General features: G+C 41.3%; 2 protein-coding genes across 5 annotated transcripts in view; both read right to left on the bottom strand.

Annotated features, from left to right (window-relative positions):
* Positions 1 to 9,499: 9,499 nt before the first annotated feature.
* IL22 (interleukin 22) overlaps positions 9,500 to 19,290 on the bottom strand; it is a 46,908-nt gene continuing 37,117 nt past the window's right edge. Inside the window, exons 2-6 of the mRNA XM_035258549.2 lie at positions 13,708 to 13,939; positions 13,210 to 13,275; positions 12,941 to 13,084; positions 11,941 to 12,006; positions 9,500 to 10,140 (exon numbers count right to left, since the gene is read on the bottom strand). Coding sequence (XP_035114440.1) covers positions 10,063 to 10,140; positions 11,941 to 12,006; positions 12,941 to 13,084; positions 13,210 to 13,275; positions 13,708 to 13,893 — 540 coding nt within the window. The 5' untranslated portion in view covers positions 13,894 to 13,939 and the 3' untranslated portion in view covers positions 9,500 to 10,062. The remainder of the gene's footprint in view (positions 10,141 to 11,940; positions 12,007 to 12,940; positions 13,085 to 13,209; positions 13,276 to 13,707; positions 13,940 to 19,290) is intronic.
* SAXO6 (stabilizer of axonemal microtubules 6) overlaps positions 13,804 to 19,290 on the bottom strand; it is a 79,030-nt gene continuing 73,543 nt past the window's right edge. For all 4 annotated transcript variants that reach the window (XM_078338034.1, XM_078338038.1, XM_078338036.1 and 1 more), the window contains one exon: positions 13,804 to 13,939. In XM_078338034.1, the coding sequence (XP_078194160.1) occupies positions 13,905 to 13,939 (35 nt within the window). In that variant the 3' untranslated portion in view covers positions 13,804 to 13,904. The remainder of the gene's footprint in view (positions 13,940 to 19,290) is intronic.

Below are 19,290 nucleotides of genomic sequence, written 5' to 3'. Positions count from 1 at the left end.
CCTGTGTGGAGCTTCTTTTAAGAAGGCCTGAATCTCATTCATAAGGTAGGACCCCTCAATCACCTCCTAAAGGTCCCACATCTTAATAGTACTGCATTGAAGATAAAGTTTCAACATGAATCTTGGAGGGAACACAAACATTCAAACCACAACAGTGCAGAAAGAGCTCAAGGAAACCAACAAGAAATAATGCAATTCCCTGAGACTAACAATAGCTAGCCGCTGTTGAGGCCAGGATTGAGAGAGCAGTTTTCAGAACTAAGAAAGACACCTATATGGAGAAGGGCTGTCTGCAAGAGCTGCGGTTTTTGGTAGAAGTCCATAGCCAACCAGCATGGCAGCCTGGCTGGAGAGCTCCAGGGGAGTAAACATTCTGACCTTATTCCCCTCCCACCCTTCAGTCTCCTGCTAACTTCTCCCATTAGCCAAATGCAATCAAAAGCCAGAAGGCACACATGTATTTGAAGCAATCCTTATATGTCAGCCTCTTTGGGTACCACATAGAGTGGAAAAGTACAGAATAAGGGTCTGGAGGGCCAGATGGATACCTTCCATCCCTTGTGTCTTCAGCATCCACTCTTGTCTTTATCCAGGTGAAAAATGTGTATTGGCAGCATAAAAAACACATAGAATCTCATCAGCTACCATATGTCATTGTGGTCATGTTCCCACCTGAAAACAAAAATATTAGCCACCACATGTACTTTTCAAATGAAAGGGAGAAGGGAATGGGAGAAGGCAAACAATGAACAGAAATCCTACCTGCTACACTTCCTGCTTTTATAGTGATTCACCAGACTCAAGTTAATAATTGTGGATTCTTTTCTCCACCACCATTTTTTTCCCCCTTACCTTCTCTGCCTGTACCGCAGTTGAATGGAGTCCTTTGCCTGGTAAAGTGACTTAAACTCTCATTCTCATAGAAACAGAATGCTTAATGATTCTGTCCCTTGTGAGTTGATACAATTTTCCATTGAAAAGACTACTGAACAAGGGGCTATGGCTATTACAGGAAAATCCAGTGAATCCCCGTGGTCCAGGCGGAAGATGAATTCACCATGGCTGTGTTTGCCTCTGAGACAAGAGGACCCTGGGTGTTACTTCATTCTCCTAATCTAAGTGTCTTCACTCAAATCTTAAAAACTTCCTTTCAGAACAAAATCACCTGTCTGTCTTTACTTCAATTCCTACATGGAGCACTTTCTTCTAGCGAATAATATAGCATAAATGAAGAACCAGAAGAAACACTAAAGAATTACTTTCCCTGTTAGTGAATGTGATCTATATATAACTCCTATTTCCAGGCAACCCATGCTGAATGTCACAGTTAAGAGTCACATGCCAGATTTCTCTGGCTCTGCTCCCCACACTCCAGCGCAATCATTGCCTCTTTTCTAGACTCTCGTCCTGCCCTTGCTTCTATCCTTATCCCTCCTAGGTTTACTCTGCATTGTCAACCACAGCGATCTTTACAAAATGTGAGTCATACCAAGCCTTCCTCACACTTGAAACCCTCTAGTGGCTTCTCCTCAGCCTTAGAACAAAATCCAAAATCCTGCTCTAGCTTGCAAAGACCCACATACCTGGTCCCAGTCAAATCTCGGGCTCATCTTCATCTTTGCCCTTCACCCAGGCTACTCCAGTCCCAACCTTCTTGCTACTTCTTGAACACCCCAAACCTGCCTCATCTCAAGGTGATATCCCCAGATATTCACATGGCCCATGCCCTTAGCTCATTCAGATATCTGCCCTCCAAGAGGCCCTCCCTGATCTCCTTAACTCAATTAACCTCCCTTCAGTTCTACCCACAACCCTACTTTGTTTTTCTTCACAGCAGATACCAGTGCTTGTTATGAAACTATATGTCCTCTGTTGTGTTTATATTAGAATGCAAGTTCCATGAGGACAAGGACTCTGTTTGGGTGATGTTTACCACCATTTCCCATGACATCAAGTTAACACCCAATAAGTCCATATTGAAAATTAAATCAATGGCCAAAGTAAATAAATAACTAATTTCACATGTGCTTCAAAGAAAAATGAAGTGGGGTGATAGGAGGCTAGGGGAGGGTGTGGAGGGTGGTGAAGAGGTTGTGTTTGATAGGGTGGCCAGTGTAGAGCTTTCTGAAGCAGTAACATTTGAGCAGGACCTGAATGAAGGGAGGGAATGATCATGCAATATTAGTGGGAAGATTGTTCTGGGCTTAGGAAAACAGCCAGTGCAAAGGCTCCTAGGCAGGAGCTAGACTGGTGCGTGTGAGGACCAGCCAGTAGGTTTTGTGACTGCAGCAGAGAGCTCAAGGGAAGGGGTGGTAGCAGATGAGATTGCAGACGTGGGGTGATGATAAGAACTTTGGGTTTCATTCTCACTGTGAAGGGAAGCCCTTAGGGGAAGCCAGGATGTGCTAAATCTACTGTTTTTAATTTATATAAGTTTACTTTGGCTCCTGAGTTAAAAACAGACAGTAGGAGGAACTTTAGAAACTGCAATACTATGGTAATTCAGAGGAGGGATGATAATGGCTTCCGTGAGCTTTAGCCAGAATGAGAAGTGAGCAGATTCAGCCATTATTTTGGAGTTAGAGAAAACAGGACTTCTGACATATTCAATGTGCAGGGTTAGGGAAGGAAAAACCAAGGCTGACTCTAGCTGCTTCTGCAATATATCTGAATATAAAATCTCTTAATTTTTTACTTTCCCATTTTAGGGTTAAATATTCTTCCACTTATGGCTCAATTTCCAGAAGACTTGCCAAAAACAAGTGTGATATTAACTTTTGCTCTAGTCGTTACACGGAGACTCATTTGGAAGAGGAAAGATTCCTTAACCTCAGCTAATTACAGAAAAAAAAAAGTTATTGTTCTATCATCCCTGAAAGGCAACATCGGTGCCTCTCAGCATTGGGAACCTGCCACAGGTGAGTAGTGACTATCTGAGGCCCGTGCTGCGGGTGGTAATAGAACTCACCAAGACAGGTAAAGAAAGGCGGATTTATTAGAGAAACTGTGAAAATACATTGCAAGAGTACAATGGGCAGGTTAGTAAAAGAGGGCTAACTGCCAGGAACCAAAGGCTTGCTGGGGATTTTATAGAACGGAACATGAGCTGAAGAGTGCTGCATGCAGAACTGATAACACCAAGGTTGCAGGGAGTTGACTTGCTGGTGTCTGGTGATAAGTCAGGCATAAAAGGGCGATCTGTCCTGGACCATGAAGAAAAGCAGACTTCTAGCTTATCTACTTTCTCTTTTTGCTTTCCCTTGGTCCCACCAGCCTAACTACTTTTCCCTGATTAGGACTCCACATTTCCCCACTAATAGAACAAGAATGTGTGATGTTTACCACCACATCCCATGGCATCAAGTTAACACCCAATAAGTGCATACTGAAAATTAAATCAATGGCCAAAGTAAATAAATAACTAATTTCATGTGTGCTAAGTACAACAAAGAAAACTGAAGTGGGGTGACGGGAGGGTGCGGGAGGGTGTGGAGGGTGGTGAAGAGGCTGTGATAGCGTGGCATGTTGGTGAAGGTCTCATCTTCCACCTGCTTCCTGCTGACCAGAAGTGTCAACTTGGCCAGAGCCCTACCTAGCATGACTGGTCGATTAGGAGGTTCCATGGGTCTAAATCCCTGAGTTGGCACTTAAATTGGGCGGGGTTGCTGTGAGACTATGGGGGAAAATAAAATTTGCAGCCTAAAATTTTATTCTGCTGCATCCAAAGCAGAGTCATGGAGTTCTTTTACCAGCTGATATCCCTCGCAGCAGAAATTGTTGTATTCTAGAAGACACAAAATGAGACATTGCATTAAAAATATGCAGTGCAAACAAACAAACTAATATGAGCATCATTATAGGTGGGAGAAGTTGGGCAACCCATGGCCAAAGCCAGCTGGAGAAGTTTTCAAACAGTTATACCAAAAAAAAAAAAAATCTGGAGGAACTCTCTTTTGAAGTCCATCTGATATTTTGATGCTCTTTTTTATCTTTTTCAAACTTTCTTCTACTTAACCTGAAGCACTGATATAAAAGCAACAGGTTACATTTGACAGTGCACAAGTGCCTCGTGCCCTGGTGGTAAGCACAGCTAAAGCATGTTGATTCTGCAGAACAACCTGGCAATGAAATTAGGGCCTGTTGCTGGGCCTGGATGGCTGTGACTTTAGGTTTCCAAGATTGCTGGACTAAGATGGTGAGTGTATTGGTCCATTTTCCTGCTTCTGATAAAGACATACCTGAGACTGGGCAATTTACAAAAGAAAAAGGTTTATTGGACTCACAGTTCCACGTGACTGGGGAGGCCTCACAATCATGGCAGAAGGTGAAAGGCACACCTCACATGGCAGCAGACAAGAAAAGAGAGCTTGTGCAGAGAAACTCCCCTTTTCAAAACCATCAGATCTCATGAGACTTATTCTATCATGGGAAGAGCCCCCATGATTCAATTACCTCTCACCACGTCCCTCCCACAACACATGAGAATTCAAGATGAGATTTGGGTGGGGACACAGCCAAACCATATCAGTGAGATTACAAATGCTGTGCTCAAGCATGGGTATACCTGCAAACCAAGAGGCTACTGGCTATAGAATATTCTAGACCATTACTCTCTATGATGGTATTATCAGCGGTAAGGATGCCAAATGGTGGGTGGTTAAATTCCACTTTTGTTTTCTTTCTTCTGATGACCTTTAGAGGGCTTCACTTAGGAAGAACACCAAATTTGGAACTCTGCCAGAGGTTATGAAGTTCGAGGAGTTATATATATGCACTCCAGATAGTGCAGGTGCCCATCCACTTAATAGGCAAGGCTAGAAACATGTTGGATACACATAAAAAGAGGAACCCAATTCCTTTTAAAGAAACTCCCAAGGAGGGACTTTGTAACCAGGCATAGGTGTGATTAGTTTGGTTTCCAGTATAATTTGCATAAATAGGGGGATTTTATGGTCCCCAGGGATTAAATGTGAATGGTAAGTGACTGAAAAAGTAGTTATCCACACATAAGGGAGTAAAAGTTTGACTTGTTGTGTTCTGTAAATATGGGGCCTGACAGATAAGATTTCTAAATATTAATTGGTTAAGGGAAAAATGAGGAAAAGACATATGAGTAGTGACATTAAGCAGTTGTCCAGTTTCAACCCCTATTCTTACATATTCCATCCCAGTTGCTTAACTATTTATAGGCATAAAGGAATCGTTATATACTCTGCTGGCATTAACTTTGTTGTTTTCCACCACAGACAAAACCTGTGGAGGTCCACAGTGAACTCATCAGTCATCATACAGCTCCCATTCCTGGTGTGTCTCATTATAGCTGAGGGTGTAATTACAATGGGCTTGTGTTAAAGCCCCTAGGAAAGAGCCAGGCCCTTCCAAGTCTCTGATGCAAAGGCTCACTTTACAGGCCTTTTCTGGTGCCTTCCCTGTTCACTCGGTTACAGTGGATGACTGCCATGAGAGATTGATTGGCCTAGGTCTCACTCCTAAACCTGTGTTTTTGGTGTGCGTGTACATGGTGTAGTCAAATCCAGAGTAGAGAGTATTGGGCTTGTGTGTTCGTCATTTCTTTCTACAGGTAGAGGGACTGCTAAGACTGTAATGTTATTCTCAGTGCCTGCCTGTGTGGGCATATCCACCAGTTAGTGCGGTGTGTCATGTTAGCAAGCTGAGATATTACTGGATAGAGCAGGTGCCTGGTTGCAGCCATTGAGGCAATAGTTAGCCATGACAGACACAATAAAAACAGAGCCATATTTAAGGAAAATGACAATATATGGTAAACTTAGAAAAGAAGAAGGGCTGCAAAGAGCATGAGAAAAACAGTTAAACAAATACCTAGTATCTTACACATCAGTGTTGTGGCATAGAAGTAAATACTATTATTAGGACAAGTATAAAGAAATTTCAGGCCCAACGGCTGTAATCCCAGCACTTTGGAAAGCTGAGGTGGACCGACATTTGAGGTCAGGAGATCAAGACCAGCCTGGCCAACATGGTGAAACTCTTGTTTCTATTAAAAACACAAAAATTAGCCAGGCATGGTAGCGGGTGCCTGTAATCCCAGCTACTCAGGAGATGGGAGAATCATTTGAGCCCGGGAGGTGGAGATTGCAGTGAGCCCAGATTATACCACTGTACTCCAGGATGGACAACAGAGCAAGACTCCATCAGAACGAATGAACAAAGGAAGGAGGGAAGGAGGGAAGGAAACGAAGGAGGGAAGGAAGGAAGGAAGGAAGGAAGGAAGGAAGGAAGGAAGGAAGGAAGGAAGGAAGGAAGGAAGGAAGGAAGGAAGGAAAAGCAATTTTGTACCTTATAAAAGCATTAATATTAAGAGCATGAAGCTGCTCAAGGGAGGCAGATGGATAATTACTGAGTGCTCGCAGTAAAATTGAATCAAAAGAGCCGCTTTAAGAGTAACGTTTCAAAGAGGTGTTGGATTTATTTTCATTAACTTTTAGGGAGGTTAAAAATCCTAGGTCGCTTGGTTTAACAAACCCACTTTTACCTTTTCTCTTTAAATGGGTTTTCAATGTTTATATTCCACTTAGACCATAAATAATGAGTCTTATCTCAGCACCAGCAGCTTAGAGACACAGACTTAAAGCAGGCAGAAAAGGGGGAAGACAGAGAGCTTTAGAAGACTCTACTTAACTCTACAGTACAGATTGACCATTTGAGCTCTGAAATTTTCTTGTAATTTGCCCATCAGTTTAAAATGTGCAAAGAAACGGGTTACACACTATGTAACCAGCTGGAGTTTTAAACAGAATGATAAAATCGGGGGTTACGATGTTAGAAACTGTTTCCTTTTTAAGGCTGGACCCATGGATTGAACAGAAAAAAAGAAAAAGAAAAGCAAAGAACGGAGAGGAAAAGGTTGAATTTTACAGGAGGGCTTTGAGACTTCCAGCCACTGCACAGCCTAAGGTGCAGGGCGGGCACCTCTACCACTTTCACTTCTCTCCCATCAGGGAAAGTCTTAAGCATCCCAGACCTATATGGTGTGAGATGAGTTTCTCCCACTTCCACCAGTCACCAGTTAAGGTGACCTGTTTCCAGCCATAGCAGAGAGCCCCTTCAGCTCAAGGCCATTATGAGTGGGGATTTTGTTCCAGGGGCGTTTCGGCTCTCAGGGCAACCCCATTTCCAATGGCCAAGCTTGTAACAGAGGAGACAAGCCGTGAAGGGCTTTTTTCCATTTATTTCATTAGGGCACTTTGCCTTTCAGTGGCCTGCCGTTGTGCCCCAGTCGTGGTTAGGGGAGAGTGCTTAGGGCAACTTGGAGGGGGCTGGGAGCTTGTAAAGCAGCCAACAGTTAAGCCCTCCTCTTATCTCTGTCTTTTTCTTTCTCCTTAGCTTTGTTTTCCTTATTCTGCTTTTGGTTATAAAGACTAAGGAGGCTAATTTGAGGATTTCCTGCATAAGAGACATGCTGTATTACACATGAAAATTAGACACTTGTTTTTGAGAGTCTGAGGGTTAAATTTCTTCCAATGATTTAGAATGCAGCCTACAGGTGAGTCTGAAAGAATAGATGGAGTTGTCCCATGGTGGGACTGGAAAACACATCACTCAGGGCCTCATTAACTAAATTTTTAGAGTCCAGAGTGCTCACCGCTACATCACAGAAACACACTGCATTTACCCTTGGGGCATCCAACCAAGATTAAAAGGGGTCCACTTGCATCCACCAAGGGACTTGGGTGCACTTTCTAAAGGGGCATCCCCCCTTTTACTAAAGACCTCTCAGCCACTCGGTGGGGGGCTTACACTGGATGATTAGTCCATGTATTCAACGCAGGATGATCAGCAGATCAGCCCAGAAAAAAGATAAAGGAAGAACTCCACCTGGCGCCAGCCCAGGGGAGGGGCAGGGAAGGGAAGACACCATTCTGAGGCTGTCTGAGTTCACCTGATCCAGCAATGTTGGAACAGAATGGCTGGCTGACTCCAGGGGGAAATTCAGAATGAGAAAGGGAGGGTCTGAGTCACCCAAAATGTGTGAATTCGCTCTGAATGAGCCTCTGCTATCAGTCATGTCACATTTAGGGATTAGGGACCTCTGACAAGAAAAGAGAGGAAAGAGCCTTCCTCCCTAATGGGAGAGGCAGCTAACCTTGCTCACTCTCTGGCAACACCAGAGAGCAGTCCTGGACAGTTACCATCAATTGCCAGAGCGATACTAGAAGCTGGCTGCTGAAAGACTAAAAGAGAAAATAAACTTAAGTGCCTCCCCTGAACAGGTGTAGCAGTCAGACGCTTCCACGGGGACACTTTTCGGCCCACCAGAGTGTAGCTCTGGCCAGAGACCTACAATTGTCTCCATGCTCAGATGCTATCCACTAAGGGTTCCAAGTTGGGAAAGAGAGAGAGGCAAGAGGATTCCCCATAAGGAGAGAGCTCCCCATATGGGCCACCAAAATGTCGTGGGTGAGTGACAACTATCTAAGGCTGGTGGCCCAGGTGGTAAAAGAATTTACGAAGACAGTTGTAGGTAAAGAAAAGCAGATTTACTAGAGAAAGTATGAAAATATATTGCAAGAGTGCAACAGCCAAGTTAGCAAAAGAGGGGCTGACTGCCAGGAAAAGACAAAGGCTTGCTGGGAATTTGTTCTATGTGCTCCCCTCTCATCACCAGGCTGGACCTAATCCTGCAGGAACTAGGCCAACAACTGGTAAGTGACCTGAAGAGTCGGTTCCTGATTGCGTGGAGAAGAAAATACCTTAGCAGCTGACGGCTGATGTCTTCTAATCATTGACTTGACCTTGTATGAAAAGACCTATACAGTCTTGCAAAGCCCATCCCCTAGAACAGCTCTTCAATGCTGGCATCCTTTGTCCATTCTTCTTGGTAGAACAGATCCAACGTTTATATCTACCTCTTCTCTTTCTTCTCTGTAGCACTGTACAAATTTTGAAGATGAACAGCCTTCCCTCCTATGTGTGTTTCATAACACCTTGCCTATCTTCCACCTATGAGACTTCCCTGTCACTGCTAAACCTACTAGTAGGAAAGACTCCCCAAACCACAACTTTCCTGTTCCTTTAGTGTCTTGCTTTCAGGGAGACTGGAGAATGCACCTTTCAGTAGGCTGAAACTAGGACTAAAACAGTTCATCTAGAGCAATAGAGGCTACCTCTATTTCTCCCCAGCAACATCACTCCTTTCTTGTATCCATAAATGACTAATGATAAGTTCTTTTCAATTTCTTACCTTTTTTTCCTTTCAGAGGTACGTGCTGAGTTAACATACGGTATAGGCACTATAGCAGAGAGCCTTGAAATCAGATAGACCTGGCTCAATAGGGGTCAACTACTTAGAGTTATAAAATGTTTCTTAACATGTCTCTAATGTAGCTTTCTCATCTGTAAATTGGGATAATACTAATAGCTGCCTCATTTGCTTAGAGTCAAGAATAAAGTTATGGGAATGATAACATGACGACGACGATGATGATATTAAAGAAGAAAAATCACAAAGCCACGAGGCTTAGGATACCCAGTGTTTATTGAGGTCAAATAAACGTGTTATAGCTCTATAATTATTGTCATACATATGAATATTAGCCTTAAACTCAAGTGGCAATATCAAATAATGTTTCTATAGATAAATCCATATTAATAAAATGTATAAATAAAATGCATTCTTACAATAATAATAAATACATTTATAAATATAAAGTACTGATTATGGAAACATTAAGTTATTTAGGATTTTTTTCCCCTAAAGGAATGGGAATTAATCTTTTTTATGGAAAAAGACAATTGTTTAAAAAATAAATTATTTTCTGTGTATAGAACACCAGTTACAATAAAATGTTACCAATAAATATCTATGCTTAGAAAGTCTACCTTCTGGTCTTATAAACAAAAGTGGCATTGGTTTCCTTTGTAAGTAAAGCAGGGGTTCATTTGGAATCCACCCATCATGATGAAGTTTGGCTTCCCATCTTCTTTTTGGTAAAAAATAATAATAATAATCACTTTGGGGGATATAATTGTCATTTCTAGCAGGAAAGGAGGTTAGTCATTCATTTTTCAGCTTTGCTGTGGTCAAATGCAGGCATTTCTCAGAGACATAAACAACAAATCCAGTTCTCCAATTGCTTTGATCTCTCCACTCTCTCCAAGCTGTGAAAATAAGAATGCAAAAGTATTTGCGCATTTATGCCATGCTTTCTAAAGTGAACAAATTAGAAATTGCATGATTAGGTTGCTGGAGACAGAAACTGAGTTTTAAGCACTTGTAAAAGAGTCAGCGTTGTCCTCTATAGAGTACATTGTTCTTTCTCTTCCCTTTCACCTTTCCACACTTCTTTTGACATAAAGCCAAAAAGATATTTTTTTTCTATCTCAACGATTCCAAGACCATAAAGAATTTTAAAGTTATCTTGCCCTACTGTCTGTAACGCATTTTACTACCAGCCTGCGCTCTGCTTTTACCCACTGTGAGAGGGAATCGCTACTTCCCAAGACCGCCCTATTTCAGACAGTTCCGGCAGTTTCTCCTGTTGATCTTTCTCTGAACAACGTTCCTCTCCTGCCTGTGCTTCTGAAGCTACCAGCAAAAAAGCATAATCACTCTCCCATGTGGCAACCCATTGCAAACATGAAATTGATTCTCTCAAAACGGATTAAAGGCCTTGAAATTCACGTAGATCACCATGAGATTTTCCTCTCTCACGCTTCACAATTCTAAAGACTACAAAGCAAGCTGAAATCAGGAATTTTTAGAACAAGAAGTCCAAAGCCTGTCTTATCTGTGACACACTAACATTCAGCCCTCCATGTCTAGATAATAGTTCTGTAACAAGAGAAATGAGCTTCACAATTTAAAACTACAAAGCTTTCAATTACCAAAGAAAGAAACAATCCTACTCATTAAATGATACTCAGGAAGACATGCTTTTTTAAAATCAAGATGGAGAAAAGGGGGAATTAAGGTTAAGCTTGTTACCAAAAATTCTATCAACTGGAGCCTTCATGTTTCTGAGTATTTAGTTACACCTGCAAGAGCATCACTTTCCCTGCTCCTAATCATCTCTCTGGTTTTGGGGTGAGTCACTATTGTTAGTCTAAGCCTTCCATTGTCGTCCTTTTCACCAAATAGGCCACATAATGGTATTATTCACTATAGAAATGTACACCAGCCCACAGTGGATAAAGGCTCACTAGGGATTTGTTGAGGGAGTGAAGGAAGAAACTAGAGGAAGTTCTTGAAGGGAGAGAGGAAGAATAAAAGCCCTACCAGACTTCTATTTAACTGTAATAAATGTCTTGCTAATATTTCCTCTCTATTTGAACATGTATAAAATAGATCAGGGATTGTCTGCTCTTGCTTTTAAACTAAAATCAATAGCTGTTGGATAGTATAGCAATTAAAAATAAGTATCAGTTACTCCAGAAATTCACCCTATATGCAAGTCCAGCTCTTGTTCTACATTTATTCCTCCAAGTTTCAAAGAAACAAATTAATGCCTTCAAAAATGACTTCAAATAAATTTACCCATAGACATTTTTCTCTTTTTAAATGAGTGCTTCTTCAGATTATATGAGTCAATACGAATCTGAAATTTCCCCAAGAATTAATGATACTAAAACTAATCTGTACTGCCGCTGGGGAAAGTGCCAGCTTGGGATTCAGGAGACCTGCATTCTAGCCCTGTCTCTGCCACCAGCCATCCCCAGAACGTGAGGTAATGTGACTGGATGATCTAAGATCCCAGCCAGTTCTAGAATTCTACAATATGCAAAATTTGGAAACTGACTTCTAGATATATAAACATACCTACATACACAGACACCAAAGCAATCATGCTGTTGGTAGGAGAATCAAGTGAAAAATCGCAAAGGGAAGGGAAAAAAGAAAGGAAAGTAAAACAGCATTTGTCTCTTCTATTCCATGACAGCATTGACAGTTATCAGTCCTACCTTTTTCACTGTGTCCTTCAGATTTTGCACATTCCTCTGGATATGCAGGTCATCACCTTCAATATGCTGTAAAACAAAAACAAGAATGACTACCTTCATTGTGTTGTGCTGAAGCTTTATGAACATCAGCACCCATGAAGGTATGTTACAATTCACCTGGAATTAAAGCTCTTAGTAATTTTGCCCACAATGACCTAGATTTCACCAGTGACCTAGATTTCCTGAGCTCTTGAATTCCCTTGGACACCAGAATCCAGTCACTTCCCTTACAAGAGACCTCTCTTCATCTTTGGGAAATCCTACTGAGGTTTGCGTTTGTGAAAAGAGTGGGGAGGTTTATGCAAATTCTGTAAGGAATAAAACCTCAATCGTACCTCCACAAAATTGCATGCTCAGAACAAGAAATGTGCATAAAACATCTCATGTGAAAATTAAGCCCTCTTCAGTAAGTCCTAGGTCCTTTTACTGGGCCCACTCCACTCACACTTTTTTTCATCATTTCAAATGTTCAGAGGCATCAAGTTCACATGCCTCCAATTTTGTCACTTCCCATGACATCAACAGGGCAGCAGTCTGGGGACCCACCACCGACATTAAGCCTTCCTATTTCCTACTTTCTCTTCTACTTTCTCTCCATGCCATCCCCTCCCCTCAACAACTTGGACTCAATAGATCTATTTCCACATCTAAACGGTGTTTTTCCCAACACTGTTCTCATCTTACACAACTGAGTTGCCTTTTTTCTAGAGACAAACCAATGAGGCTTCTATACACTTACGTTTCAGACCCCTATAAACCACTATAAACTCAAGAGGTGACTCAACCAAAGCAAAAACACTCTGTGATCCCAAATGACTCCTGATAATACTGCTTCCAAGACACTTACTTCTTCCTGCTAGCTTAGGGGCAGGGGGAAGGAGAGAAAGTTAGGATAAGGGGGTCTCCATGGAAGAAGGTGGGAAGGAGGGATAGGTGGACATAGGCTGAGAGCTGAACTTACACATGTGCTTAGCCTGTTGCTGAGCCTGGCCAGGAAGGACACCACCTCCTGCATATAAGGCTGGAACCTATCAGACTGAGGGAGCAGCACTTCTTCAAGGGTAAAGTTCAGCACCTGCTTCATCAGATAGCAGCGCTCACTCATCTGCAGGTGGAAGGAAAACAACAGGGTGATATTAGGGAATATCCAGGAAGACCTAAACCATCATCACCACCACGCCAAGTACCCATGGATGGCACACAGCCCTGTTCATCACAACTGTAACTTACACTGACTCCGCGGAACAGTTTCTCCCCAATGAGACGAACGTCTGTGTTGTTATCAGCCAAGCTAGCCTGGAAGAGAAAAGAAGACTAAGTGCCTGGACACTGAGCAGATAGAAGAAAACTCTACATGTAGACATATGCCCCATCCCTCTCCCCAGAGCAACCCCATAAAGACTAAAGACAGAATTCAGATGTATGCATGAGTTTAGAACAATGCACAGGGGCATAAAGGAAAAAACTTAATCATCAGATGGGTTACTGAATGGTTGCTCTTTGGGGAAAACACATGTTAAGTATCATAGAGGCCAAAAAGGAAGGAAGGAGTTTAAGTTAAAAAGCCAGATTCCCAAAGAGTCTCTGAAAAAAAAACCGGAAACTTTATCTACCCACAGTGATAAACAATGGGTTCCTAAAGCTCTTACAGGTGTTCTGAAGAAAAAATTGAGAACTATTTGGGTTCCAAGTAGATAGAATGAGAAAGAGCGAGATTGAGATATGTACCTCCTTAGCCAGCATGAAGGTGCGGTTGGTGATATAGGGCTGCTGGAAGTTGGACTTGTCAAGCCTGCAGTGGGAGCTGATGGGCGCAGCTGTTCCTCCCTGCACCGAGAGGGCCAAGAGAAGGAGGTAGCTGGTGGCCAGAGACCCCATAAGGAAAGAGCTCACAGATTTCTGCAGGGCAGTCATTGCAGAAAACTCTAATTCGAACAATTGGTGACTGGGGAAGGAGAACCTGGTCGAAGACAACGTGAAGGAACAAAATTAGTCAAAAGTATCTCATCAAACTAACCAATTATACCAAGTTTGCTGAAACGCTTACCTGTTCTGAAGATTCTGCTTGTGATAGGGAAGGTAGAAGTTGCTGCTTTTATAGCCCCCAGGATACCTACATTTTTTTTTATTTGAAAAATATGACATCAGCAATTATCTAATTTCCAGTACTGTCTTCTGAGAACGACCTAACCACCACAGGAGCCCACAAAACACCACCTCCTATCCTTCCCACCTTGAGATACAAGTGTTTCCCTAAAACGTCACCATTAGAGCCCAAAGGGTATTTTACAGACCAATCCCAGAAATTTTCTAAACCCTACATATTTTTCAAAGAAAACAATTGCTTTGTCTTAGTAGAGTTCAGATTTCATATAAAATTTGTTTGATCTCCTATAGTTACTGAGTAAGCATTTTGGTCACGGACTCATTTTCCTACCAGCTTTATAGATTCTTATCTCATTGGAGGTGATCAGAACAAAGGACCCATGTCCTATATCCTCTGCTTTAAAGTAAATGATAATGACAGCTTACAGATCATTCCATTATTAAAATAATTTTATCTCATTTTTAAACACGCTGAATTCTAAACTAGACTTATGTTGCAAAAGTAACAGTCTTGGCTAATCTAATTATTGTTTTCTGCCCTTTCTGGGACTATTTTTAAGTGATCATAACAATTAAGGTAGAAGTACATATATCTTAAAATTGTATTCATTGAATTATAATCAATATCAATTTGTTTGTAAATACTAATGCTGAACAATTTGATCACCATTTTTCTTAACATGCAAACCTTTATAAAAATAAAAGAATACCATGGATATAGTAATTCATCTTAAATTTTTACCTAGTTATAAACTGCACACAGGTCTCAACATAATATTTCTAAATAATTTATAACAATTAACACATGTATATGCATGGATGTCTGAAGAAGGGAATACAGGAATATAGAGGTTCCACATTATCTTTAAATTATTTAAAAATACCCATAAACTAGATTGGAAATCCTCCTGCAGAGTAAAAGAAGGAAGCACATGCAGCTGTCAAAAATCAAATAGCAAATACCTATTGCTGAGAGAAGGAATGTGAATTAGTGCAAATTCGTATGATCAGAATTTTCTCCTCACAGGTAGTTAAGATCAGGAATGTTGAAGAACTGGGAGAAGGGAGGTAAATAATTGTAACCTAGACCACTCTTTGAGGTGAAACAGACCTAAGCAAGGTGCCATAGTGAAGGGTCAGAACCACACGAGAACACTGAGCATTTGTGAAAGTGGCTAGAGTAGAAAGAAGCAAAGAGGAAGGTTAGTGAGAGTCAGTAACACCACATGATCACACTTGCATGTGGAATCTAAAACACTTGAACTCATAGTAACAATGAGTAGAATGGTGGTTGCCAGAGGCTGGGCAAGCAAGGAGCAGCGAGCTGGGGAGATGTTAGCCAAAGGATAGAACATTTCAGTTAAAGAAGAGGAGTAAGTTGAAGAGCTCTATTGTCCATCATGCTGACAATAGTTAAGAACAATATAGCGCATGCTTAAAAATCACAAAGAACATAAGTTGTAAATGTTCTCATTACAAAAAGAATTTCCAAGTATGTGAGATAATGCATAATGTTAATTTGCTCAATTTAGCCATTCCACAATGTATGCATATATCAAAACATCCGTGAAATCAACGTAAGTATCCACAAATGGATGAATGGATAAAGAAAATGTGGTATATACACATAGTGGACTACTCTTCAGCCATAAAAAGAATGAAATCCTGTCATTCGCAATAATATGGATGAACCTGAAGGAAATGTTAAGTGAAATAAAGCAGATGCAGAAAAACAGATGCTGCATGATCTCACTCATGTGTGGAATCTAAGAAAACAAAAAAAAAGTTGAAAAGTTGATATAGAAGCAACGAATATAACAGTGATTACCAGGGACTGGGGAGGTAAGTGGGGAAAGGAGGATGGGGAGAGGTTGGTCAACGAGTACAAAGATACAATTAGACAGAAAGAATAACTTTGGTGTTCTATTACACAGTAGAATGACTATATTTAACAGGAAAAGATTGTATTTTACAAAATAGCTAGAAGACAGACTTTTGAAGATTGTCACCACAAATAATGATAAATGCACGAGGTGATGAATAGACTCACCACTCTGATTGTATTATTATACAGCAGACACGTGTATCAAAACATCAAATTATACTCCATAAATATGTACAATTACAATGTGTCAATTTAAACAATAAGTATATTTAAAACATCATATGTGTAACATAACTACTGCATATGCAATTTTTATTTGTCAAATAAAAATAAAATAGTATTTTTCTAAATTAAAAAAAAAAAACTAGGTGTGTTCCAAATGTTTCCTTGGGGTTGACCATGAGCCCAAGAAGAGATGATGAAACTCTTCCTTATTCAATTTCCTATTATATATGGCCATTTTTGCCCAGAGCTTTGTATAATTGTATTAGCACTAGATTTAAGCTATTCTATGGATTAAATAGGCTTTTGCTGGTTTGCCTGGGAGACTGACCAGCTTACATAATTTTGTTTCCATGGGAAAATAAGCTTTGACATTGTTGAATTATATGCTTTCAAGGGAAGAGTCTCTCTCTGTCTCTTTCGTCTTTGCAACTCCAACACTTAGAACAGTGCTACACACATAGGAAGGACTTAATAAAAGCATATTCACTGCCTTTACAGTATTTCTAAAGTTGAGTTTGGACCCAGTCCTGCTCACCAGCATATTGTTCCTGAATAGTAAATAAATCACTGTGAAACAGAATATCAGAAAATTGCAAAGCTGTCTTTAATAGCAGCAGTGTGTCTCTTATTCATTGTATGCCCCTGATGGACCAAGCATCGATAAGATAGTGTTACTGGAGCCTAGTTCTTAAGTTTCAGTGAGTTTAACTAAAACTCACTAAAGGGAAAATCTGCTCTAGTGTTGTATGTGGGTTTCTGAACAGTCATACTAGGAGTCTCAGAAATATTTGCTATTAGAAGAGATTGTGAGGCTGGGCACAGTGGCTCACGCCTGTAATCCCAGCACTTGGGGAGGCCGAGGCAGGCGGATCACCTGAGGTCAGGGGTTCAAGACCAGTCTGGCCAACACGGTGAAACCCCGTCTCTCCTAAAAATACAAAAAATTAGCTGGGCATGGTGGCACATGCCTGTATTCCCAGCTACTTGGGAGGCTGAGGCAGAAGAATCGCTTGAACCCTGGAGGTGGAGGTTGCAGTGAGCCGAGATTGTACCATTGCACTTTAGCCTAGGTAACAAGAGTGAAACTCGGTCTCAAAAAAAATAAAGGAAGCATCAGAGACATATGTATGCTAAGTATTTTCAGATTATAATGGGCCTTTTCTGCAGTTGTTTCCTTGTGAATTTTCAACTCTCTCCCAAACCATGGCAGATGAAGAGCAATCCCAGTGCCCAACTTCCTGGTCCCAGACAGACCACACCCATGGTTGATTTGGGTTATGTAACAATTTCCCTGATCTAATGCCAAGAGGGACTAAGCAGAATCCTCAACCAGAAGTAGGCTTTCGCTGTCTCATTCACTATACTGTGCCTAGCACCTAGAACAGTGCCTGGAATATAGCAGCAAAATGAATATTCATTGATCGCATATATAAATTATTTCCCAACTCATTGGCTGAGGCTTGAAAATCCATCACGGGAAATGCATTCTTTAAGACATAAATCTCCCTAGAAGAAAGAAGACACAAGTAAAAAGCTTTGTACTCATCATGGTCTTCGGTCCAATGCGCATGATCATTGTTCCACACAAGTTCCTGTGTGTGTGTGTGTGTGTGTGCACATGCATGTGTGCTCACACGTGTGTGTGTCTGTGTGATCCTACCCTCATCATTCTCCTTCCCTCCCCACTAAAAGTCTACTGCCATCTCTACCCCTGCCATAGGTCATGGCTCTAATGTTTTGTGTATATTTCTGAATATCTATGCATCCCTGTGCAGCAAGAAGTGTTGTTTAGTGTGTGTAGGTATTTTTATTTTACAAGAATGGTTCTCTTTCTTACCTTTTTACTGAACGTGATGGTCTTACCATCTGTCCATGTTGCTATATGTAGCCTCTGCTTGTAATGTGACATTCCAGAGTGTGTACCTACTGCATTTCACTTATTGATTCTCCAATGGCGGGCACCTGAACTACCTCCAATTGCCCATACCACAGACATTGCATTTCTGAACACCCTCATCCAAGTCATTTTTATGGTATCTTTCAGGATATTTTAAAAATAATTTTTGAAGTATGTCCACTAGGTCATAAGGATAAGTTTATTAGCATTTACTGAATATTGCCATTTTGCTCCCCAGAAAGACAGTGTTACTCTACTCTCACATCAGCAAATAAAGCTTTCTCTGTTTCCTTAAATCCCCCTCCATGCTTGGTGTTCTCTAACTTTAACTTGGCCAGGATTTGGAGGTTTGAAATGGCATCTATCTTGTTACCGTTTTAACCTGTATTTTTCTTTATATACTTGTAGCCACTGGGTTTCCACCTTTTATATGTTGGTTACTTACATGAGTCGTTCATCTTTCTAGCAGGCTTTGCTCTTTATCTGTTGTTGATTTCTAAGAGTTCCCTCTATATTTTAAGCATTACTCCTTTTTTGATTGTAGCCATAACAAACTCTCCTCCCCATTATTATCATTACTATTATTGAGACAGAGTCTCACTGCTCTGTCACACAGGCTGCAGTGTAGTGGTGCAATCTTGGTTCACTGCAACCTCCAACTCCTGGGTTCAAGCGACTTTCCTGCCTCAGCCTACCAAGTAGCTGGGATTATAGGCACCCACCACCATACCCAGCTAATTTTTAGTAGAGACAGGATTTTATCATATTGACCAGGCTGGTCTCGAACTCCTGACATCAAGTGATCCACCCACCTCGGCCTCCCAAAGTGCTGGATTACAGGCATGACCCACGCATACCTGGCCTCGTCCCATTTTTTTTTTATTGGATTTTAGGTTTTGGGGTACATGAGCAGAGCATGCAAGACAGTTGCGTAGGTACACACATGGCAGTGTGCTTTGCTTTCCTTTTCCCCTTCACCCACATTTGGCATTTCTCCCCAGGCTATCCCTCCCCACCTCCCCTTCCCACTGGCCCTCCCCTTTTCCCCCCAATAGACCCCACTGTTTAGTACTCCCCTTTCTGTGTCCATGTGTTCTCATTTTTCATCACCCGCCTATGAGTGAGAATATGCGGTGTTTCATTTTCTGATCTTGTGTCAGTTTGCTGAGGATGATGTTCTCCAGATTCATCCATGTCC

Source organism: Callithrix jacchus, chromosome 9 (genome assembly GCF_049354715.1).
Source record: "Callithrix jacchus isolate 240 chromosome 9, calJac240_pri, whole genome shotgun sequence".
Lineage (NCBI taxonomy): Eukaryota > Metazoa > Chordata > Mammalia > Primates > Cebidae > Callithrix > Callithrix jacchus.
Note: the sequence above shows the minus strand (reverse complement) of the source record. Positions and strands in the feature narration are given on the sequence as shown.